At 40.5% G+C, this 18,253-nt stretch overlaps 1 protein-coding gene across 2 annotated transcripts in view; it reads right to left on the bottom strand.

The window, feature by feature from the left end:
- The window catches only part of FARSB (phenylalanyl-tRNA synthetase subunit beta), a 73,423-nt gene extending 58,926 nt beyond the window's left edge, over positions 1–14,497 (bottom strand). Inside the window, exons 1-5 of one of the 2 annotated variants that reach the window (XM_080798731.1) lie at positions 14,409–14,497; positions 7,075–7,130; positions 3,917–4,071; positions 2,004–2,073; positions 1,360–1,475 (exon numbers count right to left, since the gene is read on the bottom strand). In XM_080798731.1, the coding sequence (XP_080654857.1) occupies positions 1,360–1,475; positions 2,004–2,073; positions 3,917–4,071; positions 7,075–7,130; positions 14,409–14,466 (455 nt within the window). In that variant the 5' untranslated portion in view covers positions 14,467–14,497. The remainder of the gene's footprint in view (positions 1–1,359; positions 1,476–2,003; positions 2,074–3,916; positions 4,072–7,074; positions 7,131–14,408) is intronic. The other variant, XM_080798732.1, reaches the window with a different exon arrangement.
- Positions 14,498–18,253: the final 3,756 nt, after the last annotated feature.

The raw sequence follows: 18,253 nt of genomic DNA, 5'->3' as shown, positions 1-18,253 counted from the left end.
ATGAAAACAAAAGGCATATATTCCTTGAAAAACACAAGTTTCCAAAGCACATGCAAGAGTTTATTTAGGATTTACTGACAGATAAGGACTCTGGCACACCAGGGATTTATTTCTCCCCTTTCAAAAAGCTCATGACTTCCAGAAACACCAAATAACAGAGCTTAAAGCTGAATAAGACGAGGAAACACCTTCCAATTTAGATAAAAATAGATTCTTCAAATAAACTATGTTCAAAATAGATAATCGGCCTCAACCACTTACTAGATTGTCAGAAATCTATTTTGTTCTTCATCTGAGATTATATTTAAATTCTTATTGTTTTGCTTAATAATTAGTAAGCTAACAAAGAGACTAAATAAAAGAACAGGAATAAATATTATTTAGAATCTGGAAAAGCTTCTCTTACCACATAAGCGAAGATGTTTCTGGAAATAGAGAAGTACTAGTGTTTTATTTTTAAAACATTCCATCCCAGAAGAAAAAATCCAAGGTCCCCTCCAACCCTGTCCCTAGCCCACTGCTTACATAGAAGACTTTTCAATCTCGTTTACCAAACTGCAATTACTACAATTAATAAAAATTTTCTATTTTTATTCAAGATAGCTATAACTGTTAATCATAACTTTTGATCAGCCTGAGACAGGCTGATGTACTTCAGGACCAATACAAAAAAAAAAAAAAAAAAAATGACATGTTAGTTAAAGCTTAATGTTTATCAGTACATCTATAATTTCCATCAGGATTTCTTAAATAATGAAGTTAGTTCAAAGACTCCCATTGTTACCTTCCTTGACCTTTAGGAGTTCAGGAATTATATGTTTGAAGATCACTGCATTAAAAGGAGCAGATGAGAAATGATGGATAAGGTCGAATAGGAGTAAGAAAATTCAGTTATTTGAAAGTCTTAAGTTTCATCTGTAAATTTATAATTATACTCAAAAAGTGACATCAAACGAAAAATTTTTCCATTTTTTAAAATGACAGATAGTACTTCAACTACCATCATTTAACATTTAGTAGTATAATCCACTACTAATAATTTGAACCAAACAACAAAAACACAAACATAAAAACCAAGAAAACCTCTAGGACAAGAGATTTTTTGTCTATGTGGTATTCCAAATAGAGCTCTTATTTTTCCATGCATGCACTGTTCAGTAACAGCAACAGATAGCTATCTGGTAAAATGTAAACTTACTTGAATTTAGTTATGCAAATTTAAACTGTTACTCTCACATATTAACTTAGAAATGCTCTGAAAAATCTGTAGGGAAAGAAAGGGAAATAGAAAGGTAAAAAGGAAAAAGAGAGGGGAAAGGACAGAGGAAGGCAAGGAGGAAAGAAAATGCAACTACAAACCTGCAAATGTTCTGATGTAATTTCTCCTGGAGTTCAATGAAGCTGTCGTATCGATCTTTAGTGAACTTTATATTTCGGAGAACTGCTGCCACAGCATAAGGACGTATTTTAGCTGTCTGAAGTTCATTGTATCATTAGAGATTGTCCATACTATCACAAATTCACAAACAAGCATATATATTTCATTCAAAGATATAGTGGTGACAAGAGACAAAATCACCTTTCTCGTGGAATGTACATTTCAGTAAAAATTTCTGAGTATTTACTAAACAGAAAAAATTAACCTGTTAAGGTTAATCTGCTCATAGTTGATATTTTTACCAAAACAACATCCCCTCAAAGTTTCTTTAAACTTTATTAATATACCAGAACTTAATTCTATCTCAGTGTTTTAAATAAACACTTGGGTGTTATTTTCCAAAATTATTCAGGAAAACGAATGTTTTGCTTTCACCAATAAATGAAAGGGAACAAACTGATAGTTTTTAAGAGCTAGAAGATAAATGTATGTCCATTTTTGGCAAATGGTCAAACAAAATTGTATTTGGCAGAAGATCAGCTTTGTACCTTTTCCCTCCCCACCTTATAAATATATACACAAAAGAAACTTTCTAAAAAGGAAAATAAGAATTTATCCTTATTACCTCTTCTGTGATGATCAATTTCTGAATTTCTCCATTAGGCATTACCCGTTTATACACTGGAGGCTTTATCCTAAAAGGATTAAAATTAATTAACTAATTTAAATTAAATTAATTAAAAATTAAACTTGATTTTTAACCAAAACATTTGGTAAACTGCATTCTGTGTAAAAGTACAGAAAATGAATAGAGCTAAGACAATAGGCTGAAGTTACAGCAAATCAGATTTAGGCTGAATATTAAAATGCAAACTTTCTAACATTTAAGGTGGTCCAAAAATGGTACAGCATGCCTCATGGTAAGAAATGTCTGGTCACTTGAGGATCAGGAGAGGCTAGAAAACCACTAAGAAATCATAGAGGGGGCGTTTATGTCAGCTGAGGGACTACATTTGTTAACTTTTTTTTTTGTTGTTGTTAGATTCGATAACCTTTAAAGTTTTATTCCAACCATGAGATTCCGAACTTCCAAGAAAAATAGGGTTTATTAAAAATACAGATTCCCTGGTCCCATCTAGACCTACTGAATCAGGATATTCAAAGGAAAGGCCGAGGAAACAGTACATTTTGAAGGCATAGTCCAGGTAATTCTTACCAGGAGAAACTGGGAATTACTGTTTTCATTCAGTGCTTCCCAAAAACCTTAAGTGCTCACAGTCAAGTGGAGAATTTGTTAAACCACAGACTGATTAAATAGGTCTTGAATGGAGGCTGAGATTCTGCATTTCTATCAAGCTCTTGGGTGATAAAGAGGACGCTGATCCACCAAGTAGCAAAAGGGCTAAATCACTTTCCTAATCCTATCTGATCGTCAAAATGACACTAGGAGTAGAAAACTCTAATGAAGCAGGTCTGGAAAATGCCTCTAAGGGATCATCCCTGGCCCTAAAATGTGAGGGTATGATTGTCACACAGAACCAAATGAACCACTTTCCAAATTTTAACCACCTAAGCCAAATGCCTAACTATCACCCTTTCACCAATACCCATCAGTCACCTGAAACCTCACAGATTGAGAGTCTAGCCCATCGGCCAGAGGCTCTCATTCTTCTGCAGCTGACCAGACGATGTGTCATTGAAAGCAAAAATAATTATTTTTGATAGGAGTTTCACATCTTCCACTTCATATGCTCATTACTTTCTATACTCATTACATGAATAGTTGGAAAGGGACTTAAAAATACTCATTATAAATTAGGAGACTGAGGGGTGCCTAGGTACCCAAGTCGTTAAGTGTCTGACTCTTGGTTTCAGCTCAGGTCATGATCTTAGAGTTGTGAGACTGAGCCCCATGCTGGACTCCACGCTGGGTCATGGAGTCTCAATATTCTCTCCCTCTCTCTAGCCCCACTCCCCTGGCAAGAGCAGGCAAATGCTCCCTCTCAAAAACAAAAACCAAAAAATTAGAAGATTGAAACTAGAGGCCAGTTAACCTGAGCAAGATCTGAGAGCCATCATAAGATTTTCAGCTTTCCTGTCAGGAAGCTCCACTCCTGAGCTTCTTTAAAGTTCTTGAGCAAATAGCATACAAAGTTTTGCCACCTCTACTTTCTTCCCAACGTTTAACAAATCCAACTAGTCATCTATTGCTATTGGATTACTGAGGAAATTCACATGAACCCACTAAAAACTTTTTAAGAAGCCATAAAATCATTAACTACTCCAGTTTTAAATAGCTCCCCAGATGGAAGGCTAGGACTCAATATGCAAATTTTTAAATGGCTACAATCCACATTAACCTTCCTGTCCAACCCTCCCTCTATTCAAACCTAAAGCCGTGGACCTGCTCAACAAGTTCTTTTCTAAAGACTTAAAACATCATTGCTGATAATAACAGGCAAAAGAAATCTAACTGAGCAAACTATTTAACAAACATATTCTCTTTTTTTTTCCTCTTTAATAAACATATTCTCTTACCTTTCTTTGAAGACTTGAAGTCCTCGAACCAATCCTTCCAAACATAGGAGATCATATCTATTGGCAGGTACGTCAATTTTGTAAAGAACAACATCAGAGGCTCCCTCTGCCTTTTCATTACCTTGTTCCTTACTTATGATTTCTTTCTCGGAAGTCTAAAACAAGCCCAAAAATAAGGTGAAACAAATCTAAATTCTTTTTTTTTTAAGATTTTGTTTATTTATTTGACAGACAGAGATCACAAGTAGGCAGAGAGGAAGGCAGAGAGAGAAAGGGATGAAGCAGGCTCCCTGTTGAGCAGAGAGCCTGATGCGAAGCTCGATCCCAGTACCCTGAGATCATGACCCGAGCCAAAGGCAGAGGCTTAACCCACTGAGCCACCCAGGTGTCCCAACAAATCTAAATTCTTTGGAAAAAGTCATTGTCAGTGCTACAAAGGGGCACCTGAGAGGCTCAGCCGCTTGAGCTTCTGGCTCTGGGTTTCAGCTAAGGTAAGGATCTCACTGGTCGGGTCAGGTCATAAGATCAAGCCCTGGAGCAAGCTCCCCGTTCAGCAGGGAGTCTGCTTGAAGGTTCTCTCCCTCTCTGTCCCTGCCCCGACTTGAGTGCACACACATCCTCGCTCTCTCTCTCCCCCAAAGGAGATCTTTAATTTTTTAAAAAAAGTGACATTATACACATTCTTTCCTGCAATAAAACCCGTTTATTATACTTGCAACAAAAATATTAATGTTATTATCACAGCAACAGAAAATACCCAAATTTTTGCTGACTTCAGACATCTAGCATCCTCAGTCATTTCGTAACAGCGTAACTCCTCTACAGCAAAGGTCAGCAAACTATGGTCCACTGGCCAAAATCATACCTGCCACCTCTTTTTCTAAGTTTTAATGGAACATCACCAGGCCCATTTGTTTACATGTTATCTATTGTGACTTACATACCGAAACAGCTGAGTTGTGATAGAGACTACACCATCTACAAGATTTACAATCTGGCCCCCTACAAAAAGAGCTTATCCAACCAAGATTTAAAATACCACCACCAAGTACACAGAGCAGCAACAATAAAAATTTTCAAAGAGGCAAAGTAAATAAAGACAATTCACCAAATAAATAGGACTTCTTATAATGACCCTAAAAGCTAAATTCAGTAGGTAGCCAAGCCTTGAAGCAACATGAGAATGCGAGTAATATTAAAAACAAAGCAAAAAACAAACATCTGAAGAGATCAAAACTGTGGTGCAAATTAGCAGAGATTGCAGGCACAATGGTTTGAAACGACCTAACAATAGTAAAGGTATAGAACAGTAAGAATAAAGGCAACCAAAAAGAGAGAAGAAACACTAGTATAATTTTAATGCAGTAGCCAAAAGCTTAGAATACCTCAGTCATCATATTCTAGCAGAGAATAACAGATTTTCTTAAAAATAACCATTTGGCAAGAATCACTATGATACACGCCTGAGGTAAGATACCTCTTCACTTATTCTTCAACTTAAAAAGGCAGCAATTCTACGGACCTCTTTGATTGAACTCTATTTAAACTCTAATTCTTCCTTCTCCTGCCTCCTTTCATGTCATACTCTCACTCCCTCAACATACGGGATGAGGCATTTCAGGAGAGACCCATATGCCAAAGGGGAGAAAATGTGGTAAGCAGAGAAATTAAGACATCTGAATTAAAAAAGAAAAAAGGCCTACTCCTTTTTGCAAAAAAGACACACCAGCTTAAATCTTTCATCTCAGTATCTCAATTCATAATAAGACTATCTTAAGACTGGGTCTGTGAGGACTGACAAAATCCTTATAGAAATAAAAGGTCACAGAACTTTCAAAGCTGAAAGGGATAATCCACAGCCTCCATTTCACAGATGAAAAGGAGGCCGAGAAGCAATGTGGTTATCCATGGTTACACAGCTAGTGAATATGGGAGCTTGAACTCAGATTTTCTGATATCCAGCCTAAGGCTCTTAGATATCATACAGCCTCAAACGTAACTGAAGTCTAACTATTAATAGCAACTTGAAGAAATCATAGCCAATTTCAAGCATAAAGATGTTCATTAACAAAAAAAAAAAAAAAACTTCCTATATAACACCAGTAAAAAAGCAGCAGAAAAAACAAGGCGAGTCAATGCACAATTTTGTCAGCCTAAACCTCCTGCTATAACATTGAATAGATCAAGAAAACAAAAGGCTTAAGAAAAAAAACATTAATTACAACAGAAATACAAAATTATGATTTTAGTTATAAATACAATGTCTTATGTGATCATTAGTAACATTTTACAAGTAAACTTTTTAAAAGTATTTTAATTATACAATTAAAAGACTAGGAAGATGCTTCATAATGATTTTTATAAGCAATTCTTCAAAATCTAGAAAATCATCGCTTCTCAGCCTTTGATGAAGATCAAATGCAAAAACTAAAAGATCACTTTACAAGGTCAATGTACACAGTAATGATTAGGAATGAATTAACACTGGTCAAACAGGAACAGAGGAAACAGGAAAGGCTACAGTAGAGCACAGAAGTGAAGGAGGAGGAGCCACAGGCCACAGGAACTCTGGCTAAAGCAACATTTCCATTGCTCCCCAGGCCCCTTTCCATAATTGATTTGTAAAAAGGCACCTCACTGCCAGGGAGCACACACTCATTCTGGGTTACTCAAGATGGTCTATCCATCTCCACAGCATTAGCCTGATAACTTAAGGTGACTGCATATCACTTAACACATGAAACTCTTGAGATTTTAAAGAAAGCAACAGATACCCTTAGAACTGGAGCTTAGCCCCTTAACACCAAGAGCACAGAAATCACAAGAGCCCACAAATGTTCCATCTTTGTCTAACCATACGGTAACAAAATACAGTAAACCTCTGAAAAATGCACTTCTATGTCAAACATTTAAAAAATATTCAATACATGGGGCGCCTGGGTGGCTCAGTGGGTTAAAGCCTCTGCCTGCGGCCCAGGTCATGATCCCAGGGTCCTGGGATCGAGCCCCGCATCGGGCTCTCTGCTCAGCGGGGAGTCTGCTTCCTCCTCTCTCTGCCTGCCTCTCTGCCTCCTGTGATCTCTGTCAAATAAATAAATAAAATCTTTTTAAAAAATAAATAAATAAATAAAAATAAATTAAAAATATTCAATACATACAATTTCATCAAGTTCCAGACCAAATTCAAAACATAATTCATCAAATTCTTCGTCAGCTGTAAAAAAAAAAAAAAAGATTGCTAATTTTAATCTGCTCAGTTTAAATGATAGTATGTAAACTGCATTTTCTTAATAACTGTCCAATACCAAGCTAGTATCAGGCATCAGATAGCACCATTTTAAAACCAACAAAAGGGACCAACACAAAACAAAAACCCTTAAAAGAAACAACTATTTGAGGGCTGATTCCTTTAATTTCAACTACAGAATTAGGTTACCTGCAGTGGGAAACTCACATTTACTCAGAAAAACTTATTAGGTAGGTATCAAATGTAAAGTAGGCTCCAAAACACAGATCCAGCACAACGGGATAATGTCATGTAAGTCATAGCATTTAAAATTCTGAGGCCTGATAGTAGGCTTTGGAGGCAGGCCAATCAAAATTTGAACTCCTGACTATTCCATATACTAGTTTTGAGAGCTTAGCACCTTATGTAAACTTCCTGATACCTAGGCCTCATCCATAAAGTAGCATTTTACAGCCATTTATTTTTAGCATGGAACTCTGGGAAAGATTTCAATGACATTATGCAGGTAATGGACTTGCATAGCACTCCAAAACATAGTAGGTCTCCGATAATTATAGTTCTCGTCCTTGAAGTTATATTCTACTTTGCTACCTCATGCAGCATTTAGGGGAATTCCGTTATTATCAAAACTTGAAAACAAACGGGGAGCCTACGTGGCTCGGTGGGTTAAAGCCTCTGCCTTCGCCTCAGGTCATGATCCCAGGGTCCTGGGATCAAGCCCTGCATCGGGCTCTCTGCTCAGCAGGGAGCCTGCTTCCCCCTCTCTCTCTCTGCCTGCCTCCCTGCCTACTTGTGATCTCTGTCAAATAAATAAATAAAATAAATCTTTAAAAAAAAATTTTGAACACAAACCATCATTACTAGTATATTCTAGTGAAAAGATGGTCTTAAAATTCTGACCCTGGGTGCCTGGGTGGCTCAATTGGTTAAGCAACTGCCTTCAGCTCAGGTCATCATCCTGGAGTCCTGGGATCGAGTCCCCCATTGGGCTCCCAACTCCATGGGGAGCCTGCTTCACCCTCTGACCTTCTCCCCTCTCATGCTATCTCTCACTCTGTCTCTCTCTCAAATAAATAAATAGAATCTTAAAAAAAAAAAAATTCTGACCCTGACAATGGACTTCAATGCGACACTTAAAAGTGTTATCTACTGGGCGCCTGGGTGGCTCAGTTGGTTGAGCGACTGCCTTCGGCTCAGGTCATGATCCCGGACTTCCAGGGTCAAGTCCCACATCAGGCTCCCAGCTGCATGGGGAGTCTGCTTCTCCCTCTGACCTTCTCCTCTCTCATGCTCTCTCTCACTCATTCTCTCTCAAATAAATAAATAAAATCTTAAAAAAAAAAAAATAAGTGTTATCTACTATATGCCAGGAGCCATAGTCAGTGCCAAGGCTATAAGAATAAAACAGTTCCTACTCTAATAAAGAAATCAGATGTGTAAATACAGTTATGTTAATTGCAAGGTACAGAGGTGGCACAAAGAAAGTAATCAGCTTCACTTAGAGTCAGCTAAGACTTCACACAGAGACTAAGACTTCAGCTAAGACGTCAGGCAGAGACTGTGGGGAATGGGACAATAGCATGGAAACTTTGGAAAGGTCAATAGGGATGAAGCATAAGGATAAGGTCAGAAAGAGATACAATGCAGCAAGCAGAAAGAACCCACATGCCAAGGGATGTGCTCAGGCAGTGGTTACCCTGAAGGATTTACCCCTGAGTAAAAGCATGATTAGATCTGCACTTTGAAGAATGGAGACAGAGTGGTGGATGGACTGGAGCAGGGAGGCTTCTGCAACAAACAGTACAGGGGAGGCACAGTGAAGACCTGACTGAAGGAGCAGCAGTGGGTACAAGGAAGGAAGAACGTGAGGAACGTCAAAAAGGCACAATCTGTAAGGCTCAGTGACGGGATGGGAGGTGGAAATGGGGGGAGCAGGAAGAGTCTAGCACTCCCAGGTCTCCAGTGGAGGTCCGTTAACTAGGGCCAGGAACAACAGATGTCCCCAGTGATCCCTGCTCTTGGTATTCACACCCTTGAGTAAACAGAGGTCTGACACAACTGAAGGAGTGATCCTGGAAGCATATTCCTCAGCCAGCCAAGCCTTCAAATGATCAGATGACTGAAGGCCCAGCTGACAGCTTGCCTGCAACCTGGTCAGAGACCCAGAGCCAGAACCACCCAGCTAAGCTACTCCTCCATTCCGCTCTCAAAACCTGAAATAATCACTTGTTTATACACTCCTGTGTACTGGGGTAATTCGTCATGCAGCAATAGAGAATACAGACTTTAGTTCCTGGAAGTGCAGTGCTGCCCTAACAAAATATGGGGGGAAAACGGGAATGGCTTGAGAATCAGGAGGTGGTCTTTGAGCAAAGTGTAAATCAAAACCTCAAATGCCTTGAAAAAGCTGTTACAAGAAGCCTCATAGTCTTTAATGGATGCAGGTAAGGACATGGAGGGAACTGAGGGAGTGTTACTGGAAACTGGAAAAGGGGAATCCTTTTTATATAAAGGCAAAAGTTTAGCAAGCAATGCTACAGCCCACTTATGCAGACTACTGAAAATGTATCTGTTCAACTAGGCGATGTAACTAAGATTCCCAACCAGTGCTACAAGTGTCACCTGGTTTTTTCCTTGCTTTATACTGTCAAAGAGACAAACTGAAGGCCATTAAAAGGAGCCACAACCTGATCGTTTTAAAAATTCTCAGCCTCCTAAGATGTAAAACAGGACTAAAATTTAGGAAGGACTTCTGAGCAAAGAGTAAATCCAAGGCATTGCCAGGAAAGCAAGGTCCAAAGACAAAATCAAGGATATGATTATAAAATCTTAAGACTCAGAAAGATTAAAGCTACTATTCATTCAGATAAAAGGCACTATAAGTCAAGGGTGTGCCTCACAAATTCAGTTATACAACTGAGTTTAATCACGGGCCCTACCAGAAAAAAGCCCAAGGTACAAAACACCTTATTTCAGAGATTTGTGAGTGACCTGGCTGTCCATTAATGAGATGGAAACTAGCAAAATTCAGTGAAGACACTCAGTGTTTTAGACATACATAGGCAGAAACATTGTAAGCCTGAGCTGAAAGGGACAGAGGACAAAATGAAGTCTTCAAACAGCCAATATTCTGTTAGCAACTAACAGAATGAAAAAACTAATTACATGTAAAGCACTTGCTTTCTTTCACCAAAAAAAACAAAAAAAAAAAAAAGGATCACTCAGTGAGTGCAGCCAAGAGCCTAGAGGGTAGGGCTAAAAGCCACAGAGAATGATTCCAGGCCTTGAGACCTCATCAAGAAGGTCCAACATGTGCCAGCTCAATTTCAGAACGGCCATGGACCAAGGACTCCTTTGTGTCTCCCACTTTCCTTTCTGAAAAGGAGTATGTATAGCAGTTTTCCTATGCCTGTCTCACCACTGATGTTAGCTGTCAGTGAAGCAGACTGTGTGTCTCTTTAGTCTCTGAGACCAAGAGTAATTATATTCAAGCAGCTGTACTTACACAACTACACCTGAAGAGCCTCATCCACACCTGGACCTGATTTAGAGGAGATTCTGGATTGTGAGATGCTGCTGTAATGGGATGACACTTCTGGAATCCTTGGAAAGGGGTGAGTAGATTTTACATGTAAGAGGAACATGAATCATTGGGGGCCAGAGGGCAGACTGGCAGTCAGCCTCCCAAACTACCTGCCTCCTGTTTTTCACACCCTTGTGCAGTTCCCTCCACACTGTGAATTGGTCTGTGTGACCTAAAGAAGATAGGAAGGGAAGGCATGTCACTTCTAAAATACTACTGAAAACTGTGCTTCTATCATTCTGAACACTCAATTACCTGCTCTCTTGGGTCCTCTCATTCTGAGACAAACAAACCACCGTATTGCAAGCAGTCCTAGGAGAGGTCAAGGTGGGAGGCACTGAAGTCTCTGACCAAAAATGTGCAAGGATCAGAGACCTGCCAACAACCACTTGAGTGAACTTGGAATTAGACTTCAACTCCACGTAAGGCCTTGAGATGACTACAGACCTGGCACCTTTATGACAAGGTAGTAAGAGATCCAGAGCCAGAACCACCCAACTAAGCCACTCCCCAATCCTGGACCCTCAGAAGCCATATAACAAATGAGTTTTAAGCTGCTAAATTTAGGGGTAATTCATTATGCAGTAACAGATTGCAATCTGGTAACCATTTGGTTATTAAAATATTGAATCTTTCGGGACGCCTGGGTGGCTCAGTGGGTTAAAGCCTCTGCCTTCGGCTCAGGTCATGATCCCAGAGTCCTGGGATCAAGCCCCGCATCGGGCTCTCTGCTCAGCAGGAGCCTGCTTCCCCCCTCTCTCTCTCTCTGCCTGCCTCTCTGCCTACCTGTGATCTCTGCCTGTCAAATAAATAAATAAAATCTTAAAAAAAATACTGAATCTTTCAATGAATCCTAATCATACAGTTTTACTCCTTTTAGCTGTATTTCATGTGCTTAGAAACAAGAACCAACAAAATTACAATTAATAATCCTAACAAAATGATGCACCTAAGTGCCTATATCTTAGCGGTTTGTAGGACATACACAGGTGGCTCTGACAGTACTGTCAGCAATCACACCAAGGCAGAGCAGGACCAGAATTGAACAGCAATAACCAGTTAACAAGAAAATGAACAAGAAAACATCTGAGGTGATAAAAAAGTAGACTGAGAGGGATGCCTGGGTGGCTTAGTTAAGTGTCTGCCTTCAGCTCAGATCATGATCCCAGGGACCTGAGACCAGTCCCACATCCAGCTCCTTGCTCAGGAGAGAGCCTGCTTCTCATTCTGCCTGGCACTCCCCGTGCTCGCTCCCAAATAAATAAAATCTTTAAAAAAAAAAAAAAAAAGACATTGCCAGATTCTTTGGGGGGGGGGGAAAAGGTAGATGGAGAGAAAATTGCCCCAGAGAAGCAAAATGACTAAAATTAAAGCAGTTTGAGAAATATCCCTGGTAAGCAAAGAGACTGAAAGGGAAGGCGGGAAGGCATGGACAGGAAGAAACAATGGAGTTTAGGACAAAAAGCAAACCTTGGAGGGACTGAAGAAGGAATGGAGATACAAAAGAGTTAGTAGAGAATATAGAAAATAGAGAGGAAGGAAAATAGAGAGGAAGACTGATTAAAAGAGGGTAAGAACCGAGATGGACCCACACTACTTGGAAACTAGATACTTTGTTCAACATGCTTTTCCAACTTTGACCTCAACCCAATTAAGTTCAAAGGTTTCAAGAACATGAAATATAAACTAATAAGTTATTTCTGACTGTCTTAAGTACACCTCAATAACATCAATCTTTCTGACTGATATTTTTAGAGTCAGTAGCTGATGGGTACTTATAGGGTGGAATCAAGCTTGTCTGATAGCTCTCACTTAAAAAAAGGGGAGGCAGCTGGAGAATATATTAAAACATCAGATGACAGTAAACATATCATAAATCTCACCATTTTAAAAACCTAGAACAGGGGCACCTGGGTGTGTCAGCCAGTTAAATAACTCTGGATTTCAACTCAGGTCATGATCTCAGGGTGGTGGGATACAGTCCTACAACGGGCTCCACACTCAGCAGGGAGTCTGCTGGAATTTCTCTCCATCTCCCTCTGCCCTCCCTCCCCATGTTTGTGCGCACACTCTCTCAAATAAATAAATCTTTAAAAAAAAATAAAAATTTTAAGAAAGTAAATAGGAACCTAGAGAATTTCTTACTTTCCCAGAAATGGAAACTTGGGTAGTAACTAATCACAGAGGTCTTGAACAAATATTTGCCCCGTAACATCTTTTGCAATTCAGGCATATCATACACCATTAGTATATGAGAATATGGTTTAGAAGAATGGGTTAAGGGGATGCCTGGGAGACTCAGTCGGTTAAGAATCTGCCTTCAGCTCAGGTCATGATGCCAGTGTCCTGGAATCCAGTCCCACATCGGGATCCTTGCTCGGGAGGGAACCTGCTTCTCCCTCTGCCTGTTGCTCCCCCTGCTTGTACTCATTCTCTCACAAATAAAATCTTACAAAAAGAAAAAGAAAAAGAGAAAAGAAACAACTTTTTTTAAAAAAGAGAATGGGTTAATATAAATACACACACACAAAAAGCGTATAAAAGGTATAAAAAAAAATTAAAAAGTATTGAGAATTAGAGCTGAATTCAGAGTTCAAGAGTATGACCTCTACTTTTAAGCAATAGGGCAGAACCCTAGGAGGAATACTTGAAGAATACATAGTACCTAAATTTACACCTTCAAAAACATTTTAAAAGCTAACTATTTTCAGGTAACATCTCATTCTAGGAAGGAGTACCTGTTAAACCGACTAGGGGTCTGTTATCATACTGAGCCCTAAAAACCAAAAACAGCTCTCACAAACCAGTTGCCACAGCCTTCATATAAGCTGATAACTATGAGAGGCAGATATCATTTCAACTGCTACATCCATATGGTCTCTGATAATTGTACTTAGTATTTCATCTTTTTTCTAAATGGGGATGTTTTTGGAACTGAAGGAGAGATGAGGTGTGTATGAGATGAAGACAGCCCACCCAGGAGACTCCTCGTCGTCATTCGGGTCTCAGCTCAGATGTTACTACGGCGTCTAATGTTCCTCTTAGCACAGTATTTTTGTTTCCCTGACAGCCTTTAATGTAATCCAGAATCATTTTATTAATGTGCTGGGTAATCATCGCCTGCCTCCCTTATTAGAATGTGAACATGGACCACATGGGTCATGTGCACCGCTGTATTCACAGAGCGCTTATAACAGTGCCTGGCACATAACAGGTGCTCAGGAACCATTAATAAAACAGACATAATACCACCCCTTCCTGCTCCAACTTCTCTTTCCACTCCCTCATAAATGGAGTTTCTATATCGCTCTTGTTGCACTCCACTAGCTGCCCTCAGGCTGCAACCCAGGGCTTCATTTCCACTCGATGCCCTGGCACCAAGCACGCGGCAGATGCTCCTTGGGAGATTGCTGAATGAATGACACGACGAACTGGACAGGCGCGAATGATGCAAAGACAGCCCTAGCACGTCTGGTTGCGAGAGGTTACTTCAGCCCAGCCCCGCTGATTGGCCAGCCAGCCAGCCATCCCGGTCTATACCCGGAGCACCCGAGGCCAAAACCTGCCGGGCAACATGAACGTTACCACCACGAAGCCCTCTTGAGGGAGCTCCAGGCCTCTTGAGGACAGGCACAAAGCCAGGTAATGGGGCCGGCACTTACTGTAGTTCCGACCCAGGGCTTGGAAGAGCAGATCTCGCTTCACGCTGACAGTCGGCATGGCTAGTCACACCCCACTGCGCCTGCGCCGTGAACCGGCCGGCGCTCAGCTCCGGAGGCGCGTAGGACCCGGCACCATTTGCACGGGCTCTCTTAAATATTGCCAGCCTTCTTCCAATAGTTTCTGCTTCGTTTTTCTTCTGGAGGCAAGTACATTGCCACAATTAGACTCTCTAAATCCATATAGTTGTATGACTGACTTGAAGGCTAAGAAAGGAGACAAATTGGGTAGAAAATGTGCCATGATTCGATAGGCAGTAGAAAGGACAGACTGCGAAGGCCCTCACGCTTCTAACCCCCCTGTGGGCGGGGTACGACCCACTAGTACGCGGGGCGCAAGGGACAGCACGTAGAGGGGCGGGGCCTGGGGGGCGCGGCTTTTCCTGGAGGTGGGGAGAAGGCAAGCGGGCAGGCGGGGTTTGCAGTATCCTACGAGGGAACGTGTGCAAATATGAGCTGTGGAAGCCAGAGTAACCAACGGACCGCTGGTTGGGCTTTATTCTTCGTGCTTACATAGTCTCCCTTGTCCCCTGTAAGTTTTATGCCTGGGTTGGAGCCTTGCAGCAGCCCCTTTTTAAGGACGGTTTCTTTAGCGACTTTAGAAGAAATTGATACTCAGTGCTGTCTACCGGCAGAGGCTGGGCTCAGTCCTCCGCCAGCATTAACAAGTTTCCTATTTCTGGCAACCCTGAATGTAATGCGCTAAATGCGCTTCCACCCCGCCCAAGATAATCAGGTCCGAAGCCCTGACCCCTATAAATTTTACCTCATGTGGAAACAGTCTTTGCAGGTTAATTTAAGGATCTGGAGTTGGAGGGATTATCCTGGATTATCAGATGGATCCTGAATGCCATCACAGGCGTCCTTTGAAGAGGGAGGCAAAAGGACATTGGACAGACAGAAGAGGGGTAGGCAGTATAACCAATAAGGCACAGACTGTAATGATGTAGACACAAGTCAAGGAATGCCAGGGGCCACCTGAAACTGAAGAGACAGTGAAGGATTCTCCCTCTGGCCTCTGAAGCAGACCTACAGTGTCTACATACACTTTGATTTTGGCCAAGTGAAACGGATTTTGGACTTCTGGCCTCCCTGACTGTGAGAGAGTAAACTCGTTTTAACCCACCAAGTTTGTGATTATTTGTTGCAGGAAATACACTTACGTAGGTGATCATTATTCCCATTTTACAGATGGTGAGACTGAGGCGCAAGCTGAGCCACTCAACTCTCAAGGCAGAGCTGAGGCAGTTTCATGGGGGGAGACCTGCCCTTAACCTTCCTCTGTACAGTGAGTGAGGGCCTCCAAAGCAGTTCAGGTGGGAGGCAGTAGGTGAGTAGAACTTGGGCCTCTCTGACTACAGGTTTTCACTACATTAGCTTCCCTCCATGATACAGGGAATCTCTCCCCAGTGCCCAACATAACAGATTGGCAGAGGGCCCAGCAATGGCAAACATCTCCAATGCCCAGTAAAATCTTCTGCCAAATTGGTATTCACGTCCCAGTGAATAAAGGACTTCTTAAGTTTCTGCATGCTGACCTGCCCTCCTCTGGGCACTCTGTTCTGTCACCTTTGAACCTCACTTTCCTTATCTATAAAAGGGATAATATACACCTTAGAAAATTATCCTAAGGATCACAAATCCTCATGAATGATTAATATAGTTCTTACGTCCTAGGTCCTGGAAATCAAGCAGCTGTCAGTCATCTACCCTCTTAGTCGGTTTCCTGCTGGTCTCAAACCAGTAGGGCATTCTGGTTTTATCTCCCCATATCCCCCAATGCATCCACCCTGCTTTTTATCTTTGTACCTGCTCTGGTACTGAACGTTTAAAGGATTCTAATGGAAAAAAGAAAACTATATCACTCATCACAAGTGCTCAGCTGACTGATAGGGAAGACATTCAGAAAATGTTGAGATAGTAGATCATAAAATGTAGGTAGGTGTTGCTTTTGTCTAATATTAGGGATGACTGGCGAGCAAGAGATGGCAGCATTTCCTAGAAATGAAAGATGGGCTGGCCAATACACATAAAGGAAGTTCTTGCACTAGAACTTAGGGAAAAGCAAGTTAAAATCATAATGAAGTACATTTTCATACCTACCAGATCGGTAAAAACGTGAAAGTCTGACCCAAGCAAATGTTGGCAAGAATCTGGAATATAAATTGGTACAACCACTTTGGAAAATAGGGCCTTAATTAGAAAGGCAGAACACGTGCATGCCTGACTACCGTTACACTCCCAAGAATATTCCCCAGAGAAACTTACCCATGTGTCCTGAAAGAGCAAATTAAAATGTTCATTATTTAAAAAAAAAAAAAAACCACAACCCAAACTGGAAACAACCCAATGTCCATCAATACTAGAATGCATAATTAGGATAAATCCATACAACAAAACACTGTGCAGCTGTGAAAATGAATGAATTACAGCTGATGTATAAGCTTGGATAAGTCATAAAAACAGAATATTGAGGAAAAAAGTGAACCACAGAAGCATCTACACAGTGTGGTGTCATGTATATAAAAACAAAAACCAGGTTAACCTAAAGAGTATATTGTTTAGGCATACATAAATAGATGGTAAAACTAAATAAAATGGATTATAAAATATGGGAGTAGTTAGTTCGGAGTGGAGTAGAATCGATGTAGCCTGGGAGCATTTCAAAATCATTTCAAAAATATTGGTAATGTTCTGGGGACGCCTGGGTGGCTCATTCGGTTAGGTGGCTGCCTTTGGCTCAGGTCATGATCCCATGATTCTAGGATTGAGCCCCTGATCAGCAGGTAGCCTGCTTCTCCCTCTGTCCTCCCTGCTCCCTGCTCATGCTCTCTTTCTCTCTCTCTCTCTTTCTCTTACATGTACTCTAATAAATAAAATCTTAAGAAAATATATTGGTAAGGTTCTGTTTTACCTAGCATACCGTCATGGGCATATTTTAAGAAATTAAAAATGAAGGTAAGAAACAGGAGATGAATGTGACACTTTTGGGGGGGCGAGGGAGACAAATGCTTGGATGGCCTTTAAGAAAGCAATAGGAATAGTTGACTTTGGGTTTTTTCTTTTAAATGAAGATTTAAATAAAAAGTTTTGGTATCATTTATAATTCTCTTGCTTTATAGATTCTGGGCTTTAGGTTACATTTTTTTTTTTATTTTTTTTTTAAAGATTTTATTTATTTATTTGACAGACAGAGATCGCAAGTAGGCAGAGAGGCAGGCAGAGAGAAAGGAGGAAGCAGGCTCCCCGCTGAGCAGAGAGCCCGATGCGGGGCTCGATCCCAGGACCCTGGGATCATGACCTGAGCTGAAGGCAGAGGCTTTAACCCACTGAGCCACCCAGGCGCCCCTAGGTTACATTTTATACAGTCTTTCACCACCTCAAGATTGTTTTATAAAAATCACATATGCTTCTTAAAGGGCTTAGAATTTTTAAAAAAATCTTAGATCTTGTTGAAATTTATTTAGGTTTCAGAGCAAGTGAGTAAACCAGCTTTATTTTGTTTTCAAACAGCAATCTAGTTAGCCCAACACAATTTGCTAAGATTTTCTCCACAGATTTGAAATAAATAATTAGCCAACATATAGTGTATCATTAGTTTCAGATCTAGAGTTCAGTTATTCATCAGCTGCAAATAACACCCAGGGTTTATCAGCGTATACTATATTTCTATACATATTTAGGCCTACTAAATTTTCTATTTCATTACCAGTACCAAAGTTTTAGTTATTACAGCTTTCTTTTTTTTAAGATTTTATTTATTTATTTGACAGAGAGAGATCACAAGT

The sequence above is a fragment of the Martes martes genome, assembly GCF_963455335.1.
Source record: "Martes martes genome assembly, chromosome: 3".
Taxonomy (NCBI): domain Eukaryota; kingdom Metazoa; phylum Chordata; class Mammalia; order Carnivora; family Mustelidae; genus Martes; species Martes martes.
This window is presented reverse-complemented; position numbering and strand designations above follow the sequence as displayed.